General features: G+C 45.9%; 2 protein-coding genes across 3 annotated transcripts; both read left to right on the top strand.

The window, feature by feature from the left end:
* Window positions 1-3,577: 3,577 nt before the first annotated feature.
* LOC101524802 (protocadherin beta-2) lies at window positions 3,578-6,797 on the top strand. Its single transcript, XM_058677408.1, has one exon. The coding sequence runs from the start codon at window positions 4,230-4,232 to the stop codon at window positions 6,795-6,797; it is 2,568 nt and encodes an 855-aa protein (XP_058533391.1). The 5' UTR covers window positions 3,578-4,229.
* A 3,782-nt stretch (window positions 6,798-10,579) lies between these two features.
* On the top strand, window positions 10,580-13,258 carry LOC131482617 (protocadherin beta-3-like). Of its 2 annotated transcripts, XM_058677464.1 has the most exons (2): window positions 10,580-12,829; window positions 12,875-13,258. In XM_058677464.1, exons 1-2 carry the CDS (start codon window positions 10,712-10,714, stop codon window positions 13,256-13,258), a joined length of 2,502 nt encoding a protein of 833 aa, XP_058533447.1. In that variant the 5' UTR covers window positions 10,580-10,711. The 2 variants fall into 2 exon arrangements, with proteins under 2 accessions (XP_058533447.1, XP_058533446.1); XM_058677463.1 differs by having other exon boundaries at window positions 10,580-13,258.
* Window positions 13,259-13,786: the final 528 nt, after the last annotated feature.

Raw genomic sequence — 13,786 nt, 5'->3', positions numbered from 1 at the left:
TTTGAAAAATGGGAAAATTTCCACTGCAAAGAACGACTTCTGTGTCCCAGTTCTTTTCCCTTCATTAAGGAAGTTATGATTAAATTTGGTCTTTGAAAGTTGGAGGTGAGGTGGGGGAGATACATGAAGACTTGTGTGAGCCGGGAAATTCACTCTACTGTGCGTCTTATTCCTTCTGTACTAATTATTTTTCTCCCTTTTCTGCCATTTTATGCTAGTCATTTATTCATGGAAGCCTCGCCTGACCCCTTAGCTAAATAAAAATGTTAGGATAAGCTCTCATATAGCCACTCAGGTGCTTATTTGTAATATTTAGCTAAATTGCCATCCTTCATTCTTGTGATTGATTAAATCTTCATCAGACCAAACTCTCTAAGGGTAGGGAAGAGTGGTTTTGCTTACAATTTGTGTTCTGCAGAGACGGTCTCAGTTTTAGGTGTGGAGGAGGCTCTCAATACATACTTGCTAAATAAATTAATGTTGTTAAACACCGCTATAACTTCTGGAAGGAGACCAGACATTAGGGAGTTCAGATTACTGCAAAACATAAATGAGGTTGAAAATCAGAAATAATATTCAGAAGTGGGGAAGATATATATATATATATATTATTGATTACATTGCATTATGTGACACAGTTTCATAGGCACTGGAATTCCCCCCCACCCCTTCCCAACCTCCCCCATAAGTGGATTCCTCCACCTCGTTGCATTACCACAGTTCAAATTCAGTTGAGATTCGGGAAAGTTATATTTTTAAGAGATCTCTGTGGGCTAGATTTCTGTAAATACAATTGTGTTTGTTCTCTGTTGATATATAATTCTGAGAATGAGTTATGAAAGTAGGGAAAATAAATTAATAAATAGGGATCTATATTATCCAGACTAATACTTTGGTGGGAAAACATTAGTCTGCCTTATTCAAAATAATCTGCCTTTCATGTCCAAATTTATATTGTTTTGGGAAAATCTAGAGAATTGTTCAGAACATGCTTACCATATTATTCATGGGTAATCTCATTTATTTATTATTTTTATTTTTTTAAATGTTGAATTTTATGGTACCATTCCATGATAATTATTTTATGGAGAATACAAATATTAATCTCACATCAGATGGAATCATTCAACAAATCTTTATTATGGAATTATTTTTTCCACAGAATTTCACATTTTGAGGTGCTTACAGTATCCTGGGAAAGGAAATATATATGTAATATGCATACGAGTATACATGCTTTCATGTTTTTTTGCATGAAAATAGACTGTAGACTGCTCTTTTAACTTTATTTTTCCATGAAGTTTTTAGAGAGTGTGTATGTGTTTGTACATTTTTATTGGGATCATGGAATATTTCCCTTAAGACAATTTACATTTAAACTAGAATATGAAAAAAATCAAAGACTCACTATCATGGTCAAGTAGAACATACATGAAAAAGAAATGTTAGACTAGAAGGAACTTTGAAATCCTGGGATACAAAGAGAAAGTGTAACTGGAAGTAATTTATTAAGGAGAAGAATGGGCTGTGAGTGAAGCTAGAAATATTGACAGGGCCCATGGCACATATGGACGTGAATTAGTGACACTGACAAGAACATTTTCGTGTGTCATTATAAAGGGTTGAGGAAATGAGGTACTTAATATTAACAGTTTATAAAATATTTTCAAGAAGATTGAATATATAAGAATTCATAAAAATGGCATGGTAGCTGAAAGGGAATGGAGGGTCCCAGCAAGACATTAAAGATAAAAGATAAAACCAAGTAATTCCTTGAACAGAGAGAGATTGGATATCAGGAGATGAACCCAATTCCAAATAAACAAGGGTGAAAACCATGAGTAAAATGATAAGGATTTAAGCTATGCTTAAAGGCTTTGCAATCCCCCCAGTCCCTGTTCATGTAGTTTACCCCTAAACCTTTGAGGAAAGTATCCTATCCTCAGATAGCCTGAGGTCTGACAAAGAACCTGATTTCAACTCCATTTCTAAAATGACAGTCTTCATAATTTCTCAGAGAAAGTCATCTTTTGCTTTTCCTGGTATTTGAGAAATGACAGCTGAGAAATTGAATATTCTATTATCAGCAGTACTGGTCTCAATCAGGGAGCTATTCACATGATTAGTATCAACTTTCTATTTGAAATAAAGTAATTTGGTGATTTTGATGATAAAAATGATAGAAGATACATACAGATGTAAAAGTACAGGGAAAGCAACTGAAATATTTATTATATATACAAGTCCACTGAATTGCTATATTACATACCCATTTTTAATTTTTACCGTTTCCTTGTTGATCAAATGTCAAAACAAATTGATTTTTCAGCAATTAATTTCCCAGCATCTCCAATACATTTGAAGGGCAATATCACTTAAGAAGGACCACAAAACAACCTTATCATACTGTTCTGCATCAGTGCTTAATACTCTCCAGTGTTTAGTGCTCTCAAAAAGGATACAAAAGAATATGCCTCTGGTAAGACCCATTTATTAATATTTAGTGTGCTTATTATTGCTGAGAAGAGAAATATGAATATACTAGATAATAAGTGTATTAGATAAATGAAACATTTTCTATTTTCATTTGCCTTTATCAATTATTTTTCTTTCTGAAGAACGTGAAACATTGAGAAGCTCAGCTGGTGGGTGAACAGATGGCAAGCACAGTGCTGTTTTCAGTTCAACGTCACTTTACCCTTTCTGTAAGGGTTAGAGCGGAAACGCTAGACACAGACTTTGTGCAGGGATATATTTGCTGGAGGGTGTCAGAAGTAATAATATAATAGTTAAAGTCCAATCCAAGGCCAAATTTGAGTCTGATTTATTGAGCAAGGTAGTGAACTGCAGAATTTTGTTCGAAGGGTGCTGCAAATAAGGCAGAGATTTGGGACTTAATGTGGAGAATCTCTGGCTGGGAAGAATGGAAGGGTGGTCAATATTTCTAAAGATAAATAATAGCACTTTCGAAGCAGTGCACACTCAGGATCTAATTAGTAAATAGCAATTGGATCCAGTATGCAGACCGAGGACACTGCATTTTCAGTTATTGAAAGAGAATGTGTTGGATTTTTTTTTCCAAATTGAGTTGAGACTCAGCTATAGTCAAGATCCAGATATTCCTGGGTTTAGGAATGCTGTGAAAAATCCAGTGAGGCATTCCTATGGGGAACCAAGTTTGTATTGAAGGCAGAACTTAAATATAGACAGTGCAGCATTAGTAAGTCTTCCTTGGATCCCAGTTTTCATGGTTTCTCTTTTACTCGGTAAGAGAGCAATGGCAGGAAACATCTGAAACAGATAAGCAAGTTTCTTGGTGTAAAGAAATAATGAAGTTAATTTTACCCTAATAGTGGATGATGAATGCAGATCTGCATGTGATCACTAAAGTCATGAATTTCAGTAATTTTGTTCAACTGGACCATATACAGCAGAAAGAATTCCTCACTGTTTCTGTGAGCCATTTGGATATAGAATATAATAGAAAACTATTTTTCTGTTCTGGCTACTGAAGACTTAATGAAAGCTTTCAAATAAGGTATGCGTGTTAGCTTTTAAAACCCCTTGTCCTTTATACTTTTCCATTGGGGTTGACACTAATGACGTTAACCTGGTCACCCTTGAGTTATACAGAAAAACTGAATTTGCATAAAAACTAGGGGGCTTTCCAATGATGGCCTCTATGGGTATCATCGTAGGAATGAGGCCACTCCAGGATTCCTAAGTTTGCTTCTTCCAGTGTGAAAACAGCTGCTCGGATCTGTGCGGAGGCTAGAGTGAGGAGTCTGTTGATGGTTGACGTTTCGTTGTGAATGCAAGGAAACTGGATCCAGAATACAAACCGATTTTAGGACACTACATTTGCAGTTGTTAAATATCGACAGTGAAACCACTGCGTTGAGAGGAACTACATGAAAATACTAGATTTAGAGTGCAGTCTCGGTTAAGGGCCACAATTTCCTCAAGTTTGGAGAACAAACACCTGCAAAGGACGCAGGGTGGCGCTGCAGCCTTAGAAGTAAAAGAAACTAAGCATTCTTCGCTCATTCAGCAGAAGGATACTGAGTTAAAGACGCAAGCAGGAGGAGGGGGCTTTCTGAGGCAGTGGCTCTGGGAAATCCAGGCTTTCCTGGCTCGCCCTCATTCCCCGAATCTGCGCGATATTGGAAGATAAGTCAGCGCCAGCGGGATCTCGAGCTGGAGAGGTTTTACTGGCCGACCTGAAGGCGATGGAGGCCTGGAGGGGAAAGGTACACGCCCTGAAACAAAGGCAAGTCTTGACATTCTTTGTTTTGCTGGGCATAGCTCAGGCTGCTTCGGAGCCTGGGCGCTATTCGGTGGCCGAGGAAACGGAGAGTGGCTCCGTTGTGGCCAATGTGTTAAAAGACCTGGGACTGGAGGTAGGAGAATTGGCTGCGCGGGGGGCCCGGGTCATTTCCAAAGGGAAAAAAATAGGTTTGCGGTTGGACAGGCAGACCGGGGATTTGCTATTAAGTGAGAAGCTGGACCGGGAGGCATTGTGCGGCCCCACGGAGCCCTGCGTGCTGCCTTTGCAGGTGCTACTGGAAAACCCCTTGCAGTTTTTTCAGGCTGAGCTGCGCATTAGGGACGTAAATGATCACTCTCCGGTTTTCCTGGACAAGGAAATCATTTTGAAAATCCCAGAAGGTCTGTCTCCCGGAACTACTTTCCTAATAGAAGGCGCCCAGGACTCAGATGTAGGAAGTAATAGTCTCCAAAACTACACCATCAGCCCCAATTTCCACTTCCACCTGAAGCTACAAGCGAGTCCCGATGGCATGATGCTGCCGCCGCAGCTGGTGCTGGACAAAGCCCTGGATCGCGAGGAGGAGCCTGAGATCAGGTTAATCCTCACAGCACTGGACGGCGGGACTCCGATCAGATCTGGCACCGCCCTGGTCCGCATTGAAGTCCTAGACATCAATGACAATGCTCCCGAGTTCGTACAGATGCTCTATGAGGTGCAAGTGCCAGAGAACAGCCCTGTGGGCTACCAAGTGGCCACTGTCTTCGCAAGGGATTTAGATGATGGAATCTATGGAGAAATATCTTACGTATTTTCCCAAGCTTCTGAGGATGTTCGCAAAACATTTCAAATAAAAGAAAAGTCCGGTGAGCTCATTCTAACACAGAAACTGGATTTTGAATTCATCCAGACTTACACAGTCACTATTCAGGCCACCGACGGTGGGGGGCTCTCCGGAAGTTGCGTGGTACATGTCCAGGTGATGGATTTGAATGACAACGCACCAGAGCTGACTATCTCTACACTCATTGCTCAGATCCCAGAAAACTCGGAGGAGACTGTGGTGGCTGTGTTCAGCGTTTCAGATCCTGACTCTGGAGATAACGGAAGAATAGTGTGCTCCATCCAAGATGATGTGCCTTTCTTCCTAAAACCCTCAGTGGAGAACTTCTACACACTCGTGGCAAACGCAGCACTGGACAGGGAGGCCAAAGCCCAGTACACCATCACCATCACCGTCTCAGACCTGGGCACGCCCAGGCTGCAGAGCCAGCACAACGTGACAGTGCACGTGTCCGACGTCAACGACAACGCGCCCACCTTCAGCCAGGCCCTGTACACCCTGTTCGTGCTGGAGAACAACAGCCCCGCGCTGCACATCGGCAGCGTGAGCGCCAGCGACAGGGACGCGGGCGCCAACGCCCAGATCACCTACTCGCTGCTCACACAAGACCACACAACGCAGCAGCCACAGCTGCCACAGGGGCAGCCGCAGGGGCAGGGACAGGAGCAGGGGCAGGCTCAGCCGCAGGTGGACGTGGGCGCGCTGGTGGCCCTGGACGCGGCGAGCGGGCAGCTGTTCGCGCTGCGCGCGCTCGACTACGAGACCCTGCGCGCCTTCGAGTTCGGCGTGCGCGCGTCGGACGGCGGGTCTCCGGCGCTGAGCGGCGAGGCGCGCGTGCGCGTGGTGCTGCGCGACGCCAACGACCACGCGCCGCGCGTGCTGTACCCGCCGCGCAACGGCTCAGCGGCGGGCGCGTGCCCCGAGCTGGTGCCGCGCGGCGCCGAGGCGGGCTACCTGGTGAGCAAGGTGGTGGCGGTGGACGGCGACTCGGGCCGCAACGCGTGGCTGTCGTACGAGCTGCTGCAGGCCACGGAGCCCGGGCTGTTCGGCGTGTGGGCGCACAGCGGCGAGGTGCGCACGGCGCGGCCTGTGAGCGAGCGCGACGCGCCGCAGCAGCGGCTGCTGGTGCAGGTGCGCGACCACGGCGAGCCGCCGCTCTCGGCCAGCGTGGCGCTGCACGTGCTGCTGGTGGACGGCTTCTCGCAGCCCTACCTGCCGCGGCCCGACGCGCCGGCGGGGAAGGCGGGCTTGGCGGGCTTGGCGGGACTGGCGGGTGTGGGGGGCGAGGCTGGGCAGGCGGAGGCGCTGACGGTGTCGCTGGTGGTGGCGCTGGCGGCGGTGTCTTCTCTGTTCTTGGCGTCTGTGTTGGCGCTGGTGGCCGCGCGGCTGTGTGGGCGTGGCGGTGCTGAGGGTGCTGTGGCGGTGGGGTCTGGGTGTGGGGTGTCTGTGGGCGAGGGCCACTTGTTCCCTGCGGGGGCTGGGTGTGGTGGTGTGGGTCCTCTGGTGGACGTGGGCGGGGCGGGGACGCTGTCTCACAGCTACCAGTATGAGGTGTGTGTGAGTGGAGGGACTGGGACAGGTGAGTTCAAATTCACGAAGCCGGTTGTCCCCAACTTACTTGGTCATGATCCAGTGAGGGTTAATGAAGCAAACCCTAGTTTCAGGGATAGTTTTGAATATAATTAAATGCAATTAAAATTGTATTGTCTAATTTTAGTTAATTTGTAGGATTTTTTTTCTCCTTAGCATCTTGACTTTTGGAAATGACTTTTTTTTTTTTTTTTTTTTTTTAAAAATCACGACCTTATCCCCCTTCTGTACATGGTAGTGATATTCTCAAAAGTAGATGTACCTGTAGGGTGGATGTGATGATGTAAAAATGTGAATTTCCTGTGCATTCTAATTTGTTTTGTTTCCTTGTAACCTTATTTGATTTAAAATGTGAAAGTAAGTTGCATATTTTCAAAAATCTCTAACAATTTTCATTTCTACCCTTCCTTGCCAATTGTGAAGATCAGCATTTAAGGTGTTTAGTGTCAGAACAGGGGTTATATTTCATCAGCCTGCAGTCTTTGTGCTTGCTTTGTTCTCTTAGGCTAATCTTTTGTCTTCTGAACTTACACGGGCTAAGTCAGTAAAGTGTGTTTCTGAGTAAAATAGCATCTTTCCCTTGTTTATCCAAATATATACTTGTTAAAGTATGAATATCTGCAAATTCTAGCTTTAAAGATTATAAGAACTGTTTCGGATTCTGCAAAACATTCACATTGTTAGTGTTAAAAATTTTGTTGTCCTAAATCACTCATTCGTATTCTAAAATGTGTTTAGATAGGATATGTCCAGTGGTTTTTAAAAGGCATATTGTATGCATGTTGTATTTCAAATAGTTCTGTATAAGCGTTCTGCTTATTCTAATCAGTCACTTTAAAAGTGTTTTAATAATGAAAAAACCTTTTACTCAATACTTAATTAAAATGCAAAAATAAGAGGGGCTATATGTTTTTGTTCTTTGTCAAGTTTTAGAAACTTTAGATGTTCCTTGACATTGCATTTTTCTTTTTTAACAAAATTAATTTTCTTTGAGAGACAGAGAATGGAAATCTTCCATCCACTTCCATTACCCCCAAATAATTGCTGTGGGCCTCATCAAATCCAGGAATCAGAGGCCTGGTGTGGTAGCCTAGTGGCTAAATCTTGACCTTGCTCATGCCGGGATCCCATTTGAGAGCTCCGGTCGTAATTCTGGCAGCCCTGTTTCCCATCCAGCTCCCTGCTTGCAGGTTGGGAAAGCAGTCCAGGGTGGCCCAAAGCCTTGGGACCCTCTACTCACATGGGAGACCTGAAGGAAGCTCCTGGTTCTGGCTTTGGATCAGCTCAGCTCTGGCTGGTTGCTGTGACCAGTTGGATAGTGAACTAGCTAATGGAAGATCTTTCTCTGTGTCTCTCCTCCTCTCTGTATATCTGACTTTTCAATAAAAATAAAACAAATCTTTTCTAAAAAGCCAGGAACCAGATCTCCCGTGGATGAGATCCCTCTTTTGGACGGCAAGATTCCCAAGCACTGGGCCATCTTCTGCTGCTTTCCCAGGTCAGCAGCCAGGATCTGAGTGGGAAGTGAAACAGAACTCAAGCAGACCTCCAGCACTGTCTTTTTAAACTTCTCCCGAGTTTTTGGGATTACATCACAAATAAGCCTTTGAGGGACAAGGGTTGTATTTATGTCTGTCTTGCAATGAATACTTCTATTTTCCTCCATCAATTCTCTTGACTTTACAATACTTTCATTAGTTGCTTAACATAATGTTCATCAATAGATTTCCCGATGTATTACATGATTAACGCAGTGACTAGAGCATCAGAGTTCTTAATAAAATGAATGGCTGATTGAAGGATATTTTATTTAAGCACACTAAATACTTGAAGGACAAATTTTACTGAAATTAAATAGTCTGATGTATAATGAGTGACATTTAAATTTTTAAAAATCCACTTATTTTATTAGAAGGAGAGAATCTTTGCTGGTTCATTCCTCAGATGCTGTAACATCCAGAGTCGGAGCAGGTGGAGCCAGGACCCAGGAACCCAGTACAAGTCTCTCACAAGAGGGACAGCAACCCAAGTACTTAAGTCATTGTCTGCTCTCTCCCATAGTATACCACAGCAGAAAGCTAGACTGGGCAGCAGAGCAAGGAGCCCAAAATGGGAGGTGAGGTGTCTCCCACACATATTTTTTAAATACTCCAAATTATATGCTATTCAAACTGTTCACTGTTTTTCATGTCTGCATTTAGTGACAATCCTTGCTATCTCTTTCCTTCAACATACACGCCCGCTCCTTTTTTTTAACTGCTTGATTTGAATCTCTGTTCACTGGTTTATGGGGAAATTTTGTGTTCAAGTTTATAATTTAAATTTTCTTCTGTAATTCTCTAAATAATTCACCCATATTTCTTCACTTGTTGCAGTTTAACTTCTGATCCATACATTTAAAATGCATGTTATTCTGAATGTTATCTTAACCTTAAAGTTTAAGCCATTCTACATATATTTGAATATTATTTAAATGACAATGTGAAAAGCTGTTATTTTAAGGATGACAGTGCTGGAGATTATTATCTTGGCATTTGAGGTCTCTGATCAATGAGTTTTAGGTTGTAGGTTGTAAATGATCATAGGTTCTCTGGTAAGCCACATAATTCACCAATGATAACTGCTATTTCATTATCTGGACATTATGCTCAAATATATGGAAGTATAATTCCTATTATCACTAATATTAAAATTAGACTCAATGAATGAGTCACCATATAACATTCTTGATAATTTTGTAGATATACAAAAGAAACTAGATTAAACACATGATATTGTATTATTTATCTGCCTAAAACCTTCAAATGGCTTCCTTTTGTTTTTTGAATAAAATGCAAGCACCCATTATTTGCCCTGTTTCTTCATTCTTTTCTCTTCCCACTTGCTCTTAAGACACTGCTTTGGGGAAGCTATTCTTCCTTCAAGATCTGAACTAGCCATGCTTTTCCTCTCCCAGAATCTTCTCTCTCGGTGGTGTGCTTCTCCTCCTCCTTCATGTTCCAGATCAAATGGTGCAAATTTCTTTGTCATGCCCCAGGCCAGGTCCCCTTATTGGATGCTTTCAGGGAGCTCATTATAATGTCCAAGATAGCAGTATTGGCACTATTTGCATATTTGTTTATAAACATGTCCACTCCATTAGATGTAAAGCTGGAAAAAGATAGATATTGCATTATTGCTATTAAATGTGAGCTTATACAAATGTGATATTTGTGGAATTAAGTTGAAAGAATTCAATCTAGTGATTGTGAAAGTTACTGCAATTTGAGGAAGCATTGTGTTACTTGAGTCTGGAAGTGTGGAAGGAAGTAGGGATTTGTGCCCTGTTGGTTTCCCCCGACATGATCATTATTAGAGTTTTTTAGTACCTATCTTGAAGTTGTGTTTGTAATGTTTTTCTGACTGTAAATGCAACTCCTACAGATTTTTACAAAATTCTGAAAACAAAAACACAAAAAGGATAGTTATGCATGCTTATCAGAGCAAACTATTTTGAAGTTTGTGTGGAGTTAACGCTGACTGATGGGGTGGGAAAGCCAGTAGCCTAGCATGTGGACATGTAGGCAAAAACCGTGTGAATGAAAATCGTACCAGACATTTTTCTTGAGGATAGGATCGCATTTGATTTCCCTAGGCTTTGGTTTACTTAATTCAAATAGCATGAGAAACTGCTCTAATAGTTTCACCTGAGCTTGATAAGGGGAAATAAATGATCAAACAGCCAACATAGAAAAAACGAACCCTCTCCAAGATTTTAAAACTGCAAGTGAACGCATGGTGGCGCTGTTGACTAACAAAGGCGAAGGAAACCTCCTTGTCGTACAAATTCTGACGACAAGGATTCCGCGGGGTTATCTGGGGGGAGTTGTGAACACGGAGAAATCATCAGACAGGAGAATCGCGCCTCTGAAAACGATGATCTGCTAGGCCGCCTCTGAAGGTTGAGAGGTGAAAAGATTGCTTTTCCCTACATTGTCTGAGGCTCAGCTTTGCAACGCCCCTGGGAAAATATGGCAGAAAAGGCAATGAAGTCCAGAGGCGAGCACTCTCTTAGACAAAGGCAAGTCCTGCTTCTCTTTGTTTTCATGGGTGGGTTTCTTGCTGGGTCTGAGTCGAGACGCTATTCTGTGGCCGAGGAAAAAGACAAGGGCTTCGTAATAGCAAATGTAGCAAAGGATTTGGGGCTAAGGGTGGAGGAGCTGGCCTCAAGGGGGGCACAGGTGGTATCCAAAGGGAGTAAGCAGTATTTCCAGCTTAACCAGCAGACCGGTGACCTGCTGCTCGCTGAGAAACTGGACCGGGAGGAACTGTGTGGCCCCACGGAACCCTGCACGCTGCATTTCCAAATACTGCTGCAAAACCCCCTGCAGTTTCTTACTAGCGAGCTCCAGGTGATAGATGTGAACGACCACTGCCCGGTGTTCTTCGAAGAGGAAATGCGGCTGACAATCCTGGAAAGCACTCTGCCAGGCACAAAGTTCCAATTGGGAAGTGCTGAGGACTTGGATGTGGGGCTCAACAGTCTTCAAAACTACACGATTGACCCCAATTCCCATTTCCACGTCCTCACGAGCAGCCGCAGGGACGGGAGAAAGTTTCCCGAACTGGTGCTGGACAATGCACTGGACCGGGAGCAGCAGCCTGAGATGAAGCTGCAGCTCACGGCGCTGGACGGCGGCTATCCGGCCAGGTCCGGAACCGCGCGGATCCATATTGTGGTCCTGGACGTGAACGACAACGCGCCAGCGTTTGCGCGCCCGGTCTACGAGGTGCAGATTCCGGAAAGCAGCCCAGTGGGCTCCGTGATTGTCACCATCTCAGCTTCTGATTTAGATGCCGGAAGCTTTGGGGCCATCTCCTATAGGTTTTCTCCTGGTTCTGAGGATGTTCTCAGAACTTTTCAATTAGATTCAGTAACTGGTGATGTGAGACTGGTCCGCGACTTGGACTTTGAGGCAGTGCGCGGGTATGAAATGGACGTGGAGGCCAAGGATGGCGGAGGCCTTGTTGGAAAATCTACAGTCCTGGTTCAGGTGGTGGACGTGAACGACAACACACCAGAGCTGACAGTGTCCTCGCTTAACAGCCCCATTCCCGAGAACTCTGGAGAGACTGTGGTGGCCATCTTCAGCATCACTGACCTGGATTCTGGAAACAATGGGAAGGTCGTGTGCTCCATCCCTAATGAGCTTCCTTTCAAGCTGAAACCCACAGTACAGAATTTCTACACACTAGTAACAGACGGACCATTGGACAGGGAGGCCAGGGCCCAGTACACCATCACCATCACAGTCTCAGACCTGGGCACGCCCAGGCTGCAGAGCCAGCACAACGTGACAGTGCACGTGTCCGACGTCAACGACAACGCGCCCACCTTCAGCCAGGCCCTGTACACCCTGTTCGTGCTGGAGAACAACAGCCCCGCGCTGCACATCGGCAGCGTGAGCGCCAGCGACAGGGACGCGGGCGCCAACGCCCAGATCACCTACTCGCTGCTCACACAAGACCACACAACGCAGCAGCCACAGCCACAGGAGCAGCCGCAGGGGCAGGCTCGGCCGCAGGTGGACGTGGGCGCGCTGGTGGCCCTGGACGCGGCGAGCGGGCAGCTGTTCGCGCTGCGCGCGCTCGACTACGAGACCCTGCGCGCCTTCGAGTTCGGCGTGCGCGCGTCGGACGGCGGGTCTCCGGCGCTGAGCGGCGAGGCGCGCGTGCGCGTGGTGCTGCGCGACGCCAACGACCACGCGCCGCGCGTGCTGTACCCGCCGCGCAACGGCTCAGCGGCGGGCGCGTGCCCCGAGCTGGTGCCGCGCGGCGCCGAGGCGGGCTACCTGGTGAGCAAGGTGGTGGCGGTGGACGGCGACTCGGGCCGCAACGCGTGGCTGTCGTACGAGCTGCTGCAGGCCACGGAGCCCGGGCTGTTCGGCGTGTGGGCGCACAGCGGCGAGGTGCGCACGGCGCGGCCTGTGAGTGAGCGCGACGCGCCGCAGCAGCGGCTGCTGGTGCAGGTGCGCGACCACGGCGAGCCGCCGCTCTCGGCCAGCGTGGCGCTGCACGTGCTGCTGGTGGACGGCTTCTCGCAGCCCTACCTGCCGCGGCCCGACGCGCCGGCGGGGAAGGCGGGCTTGGCGGGCTTGGCGGGACTGGCGGGTGTGGGGGGCGAGGCTGGGCAGGCGGAGGCGCTGACGGTGTCGCTGGTGGTGGCGCTGGCGGCGGTGTCTTCTCTGTTCTTGGCGTCTGTGTTGGCGCTGGTGGCCGCGCGGCTGTGTGGGCGTGGCGGTGCTGAGGGTGCTGTGGCGGTGGGGTCTGGGTGTGGGGTGTCTGTGGGCGAGGGCCACTTGTTCCCTGCGGGGGCTGGGTGTGGTGGTGTGGGTCCTCTGGTGGACGTGGGCGGGGCGGGGACGCTGTCTCACAGCTACCAGTATGAGGTGTGTGTGAGTGGAGGGACTGGGACAGGTGAGTTCAAATTCATGAAACCGAATTTACCCAATCTCTTTGTTCAGGACAATGGGCAAAATGAAAACCCTAATGGTAGTAATAACTCTGTATTTAACTAAGCATTGAAGTTTGATCGGTGAATATAAAAATTAGTAACTCTCCCATTACAATGTCTTTCATGGTATTTGTGTCCAAGCTGTCACACTGAATGACTGACTCTGCATGTCGCTCCTACGCTTGGGAGGAGTGTATGCCCTTTTTAAAATTGGTGTTAATTGCATTTATCATTTTTAAGTTATACTATATTGGGTTGCTGTTTTCATATTCGATATTCTCTTGTGTGATTAATGTTTCAATAACTATAAATCACGTAGCATGAAGATAAATTTGTGGTTTTTAAAATGTAATTTCAATGAATAATTTTGAAGCTTTTTTGTAATCCTGAAGTTGTATATATTCGTGGTACCTGCTTTTACATTTATCTTTTCATGTCTAGTATAATTCAAATTCTTTATATTTTCACCTTTGCGGTTAAGACTACTAGAACGCTGGCAAAAGTCGTGGCATACTTTTTTCGTTCTAAATGGTACCTCCTCTCCTGCTGTGAGCATTTTTTTTTCACGGTCATCTCAGATGGTTGCTACTTA

The sequence above is a fragment of the Ochotona princeps genome, chromosome 19 (genome assembly GCF_030435755.1).
Source record: "Ochotona princeps isolate mOchPri1 chromosome 19, mOchPri1.hap1, whole genome shotgun sequence".
In the NCBI taxonomy this organism is placed as follows: domain Eukaryota; kingdom Metazoa; phylum Chordata; class Mammalia; order Lagomorpha; family Ochotonidae; genus Ochotona; species Ochotona princeps.
This window is presented reverse-complemented; position numbering and strand designations above follow the sequence as displayed.

Coding starts and splice junctions, on each gene's coding strand:
- LOC101524802 (XM_058677408.1), top strand. CDS start 4,230: ATGGAGGCCTGGAGGGGAAAGGTACACGCCCTGAAACAAAGGCAAGTC.
- LOC131482617 (XM_058677463.1), top strand. CDS start 10,712: ATGGCAGAAAAGGCAATGAAGTCCAGAGGCGAGCACTCTCTTAGACAA.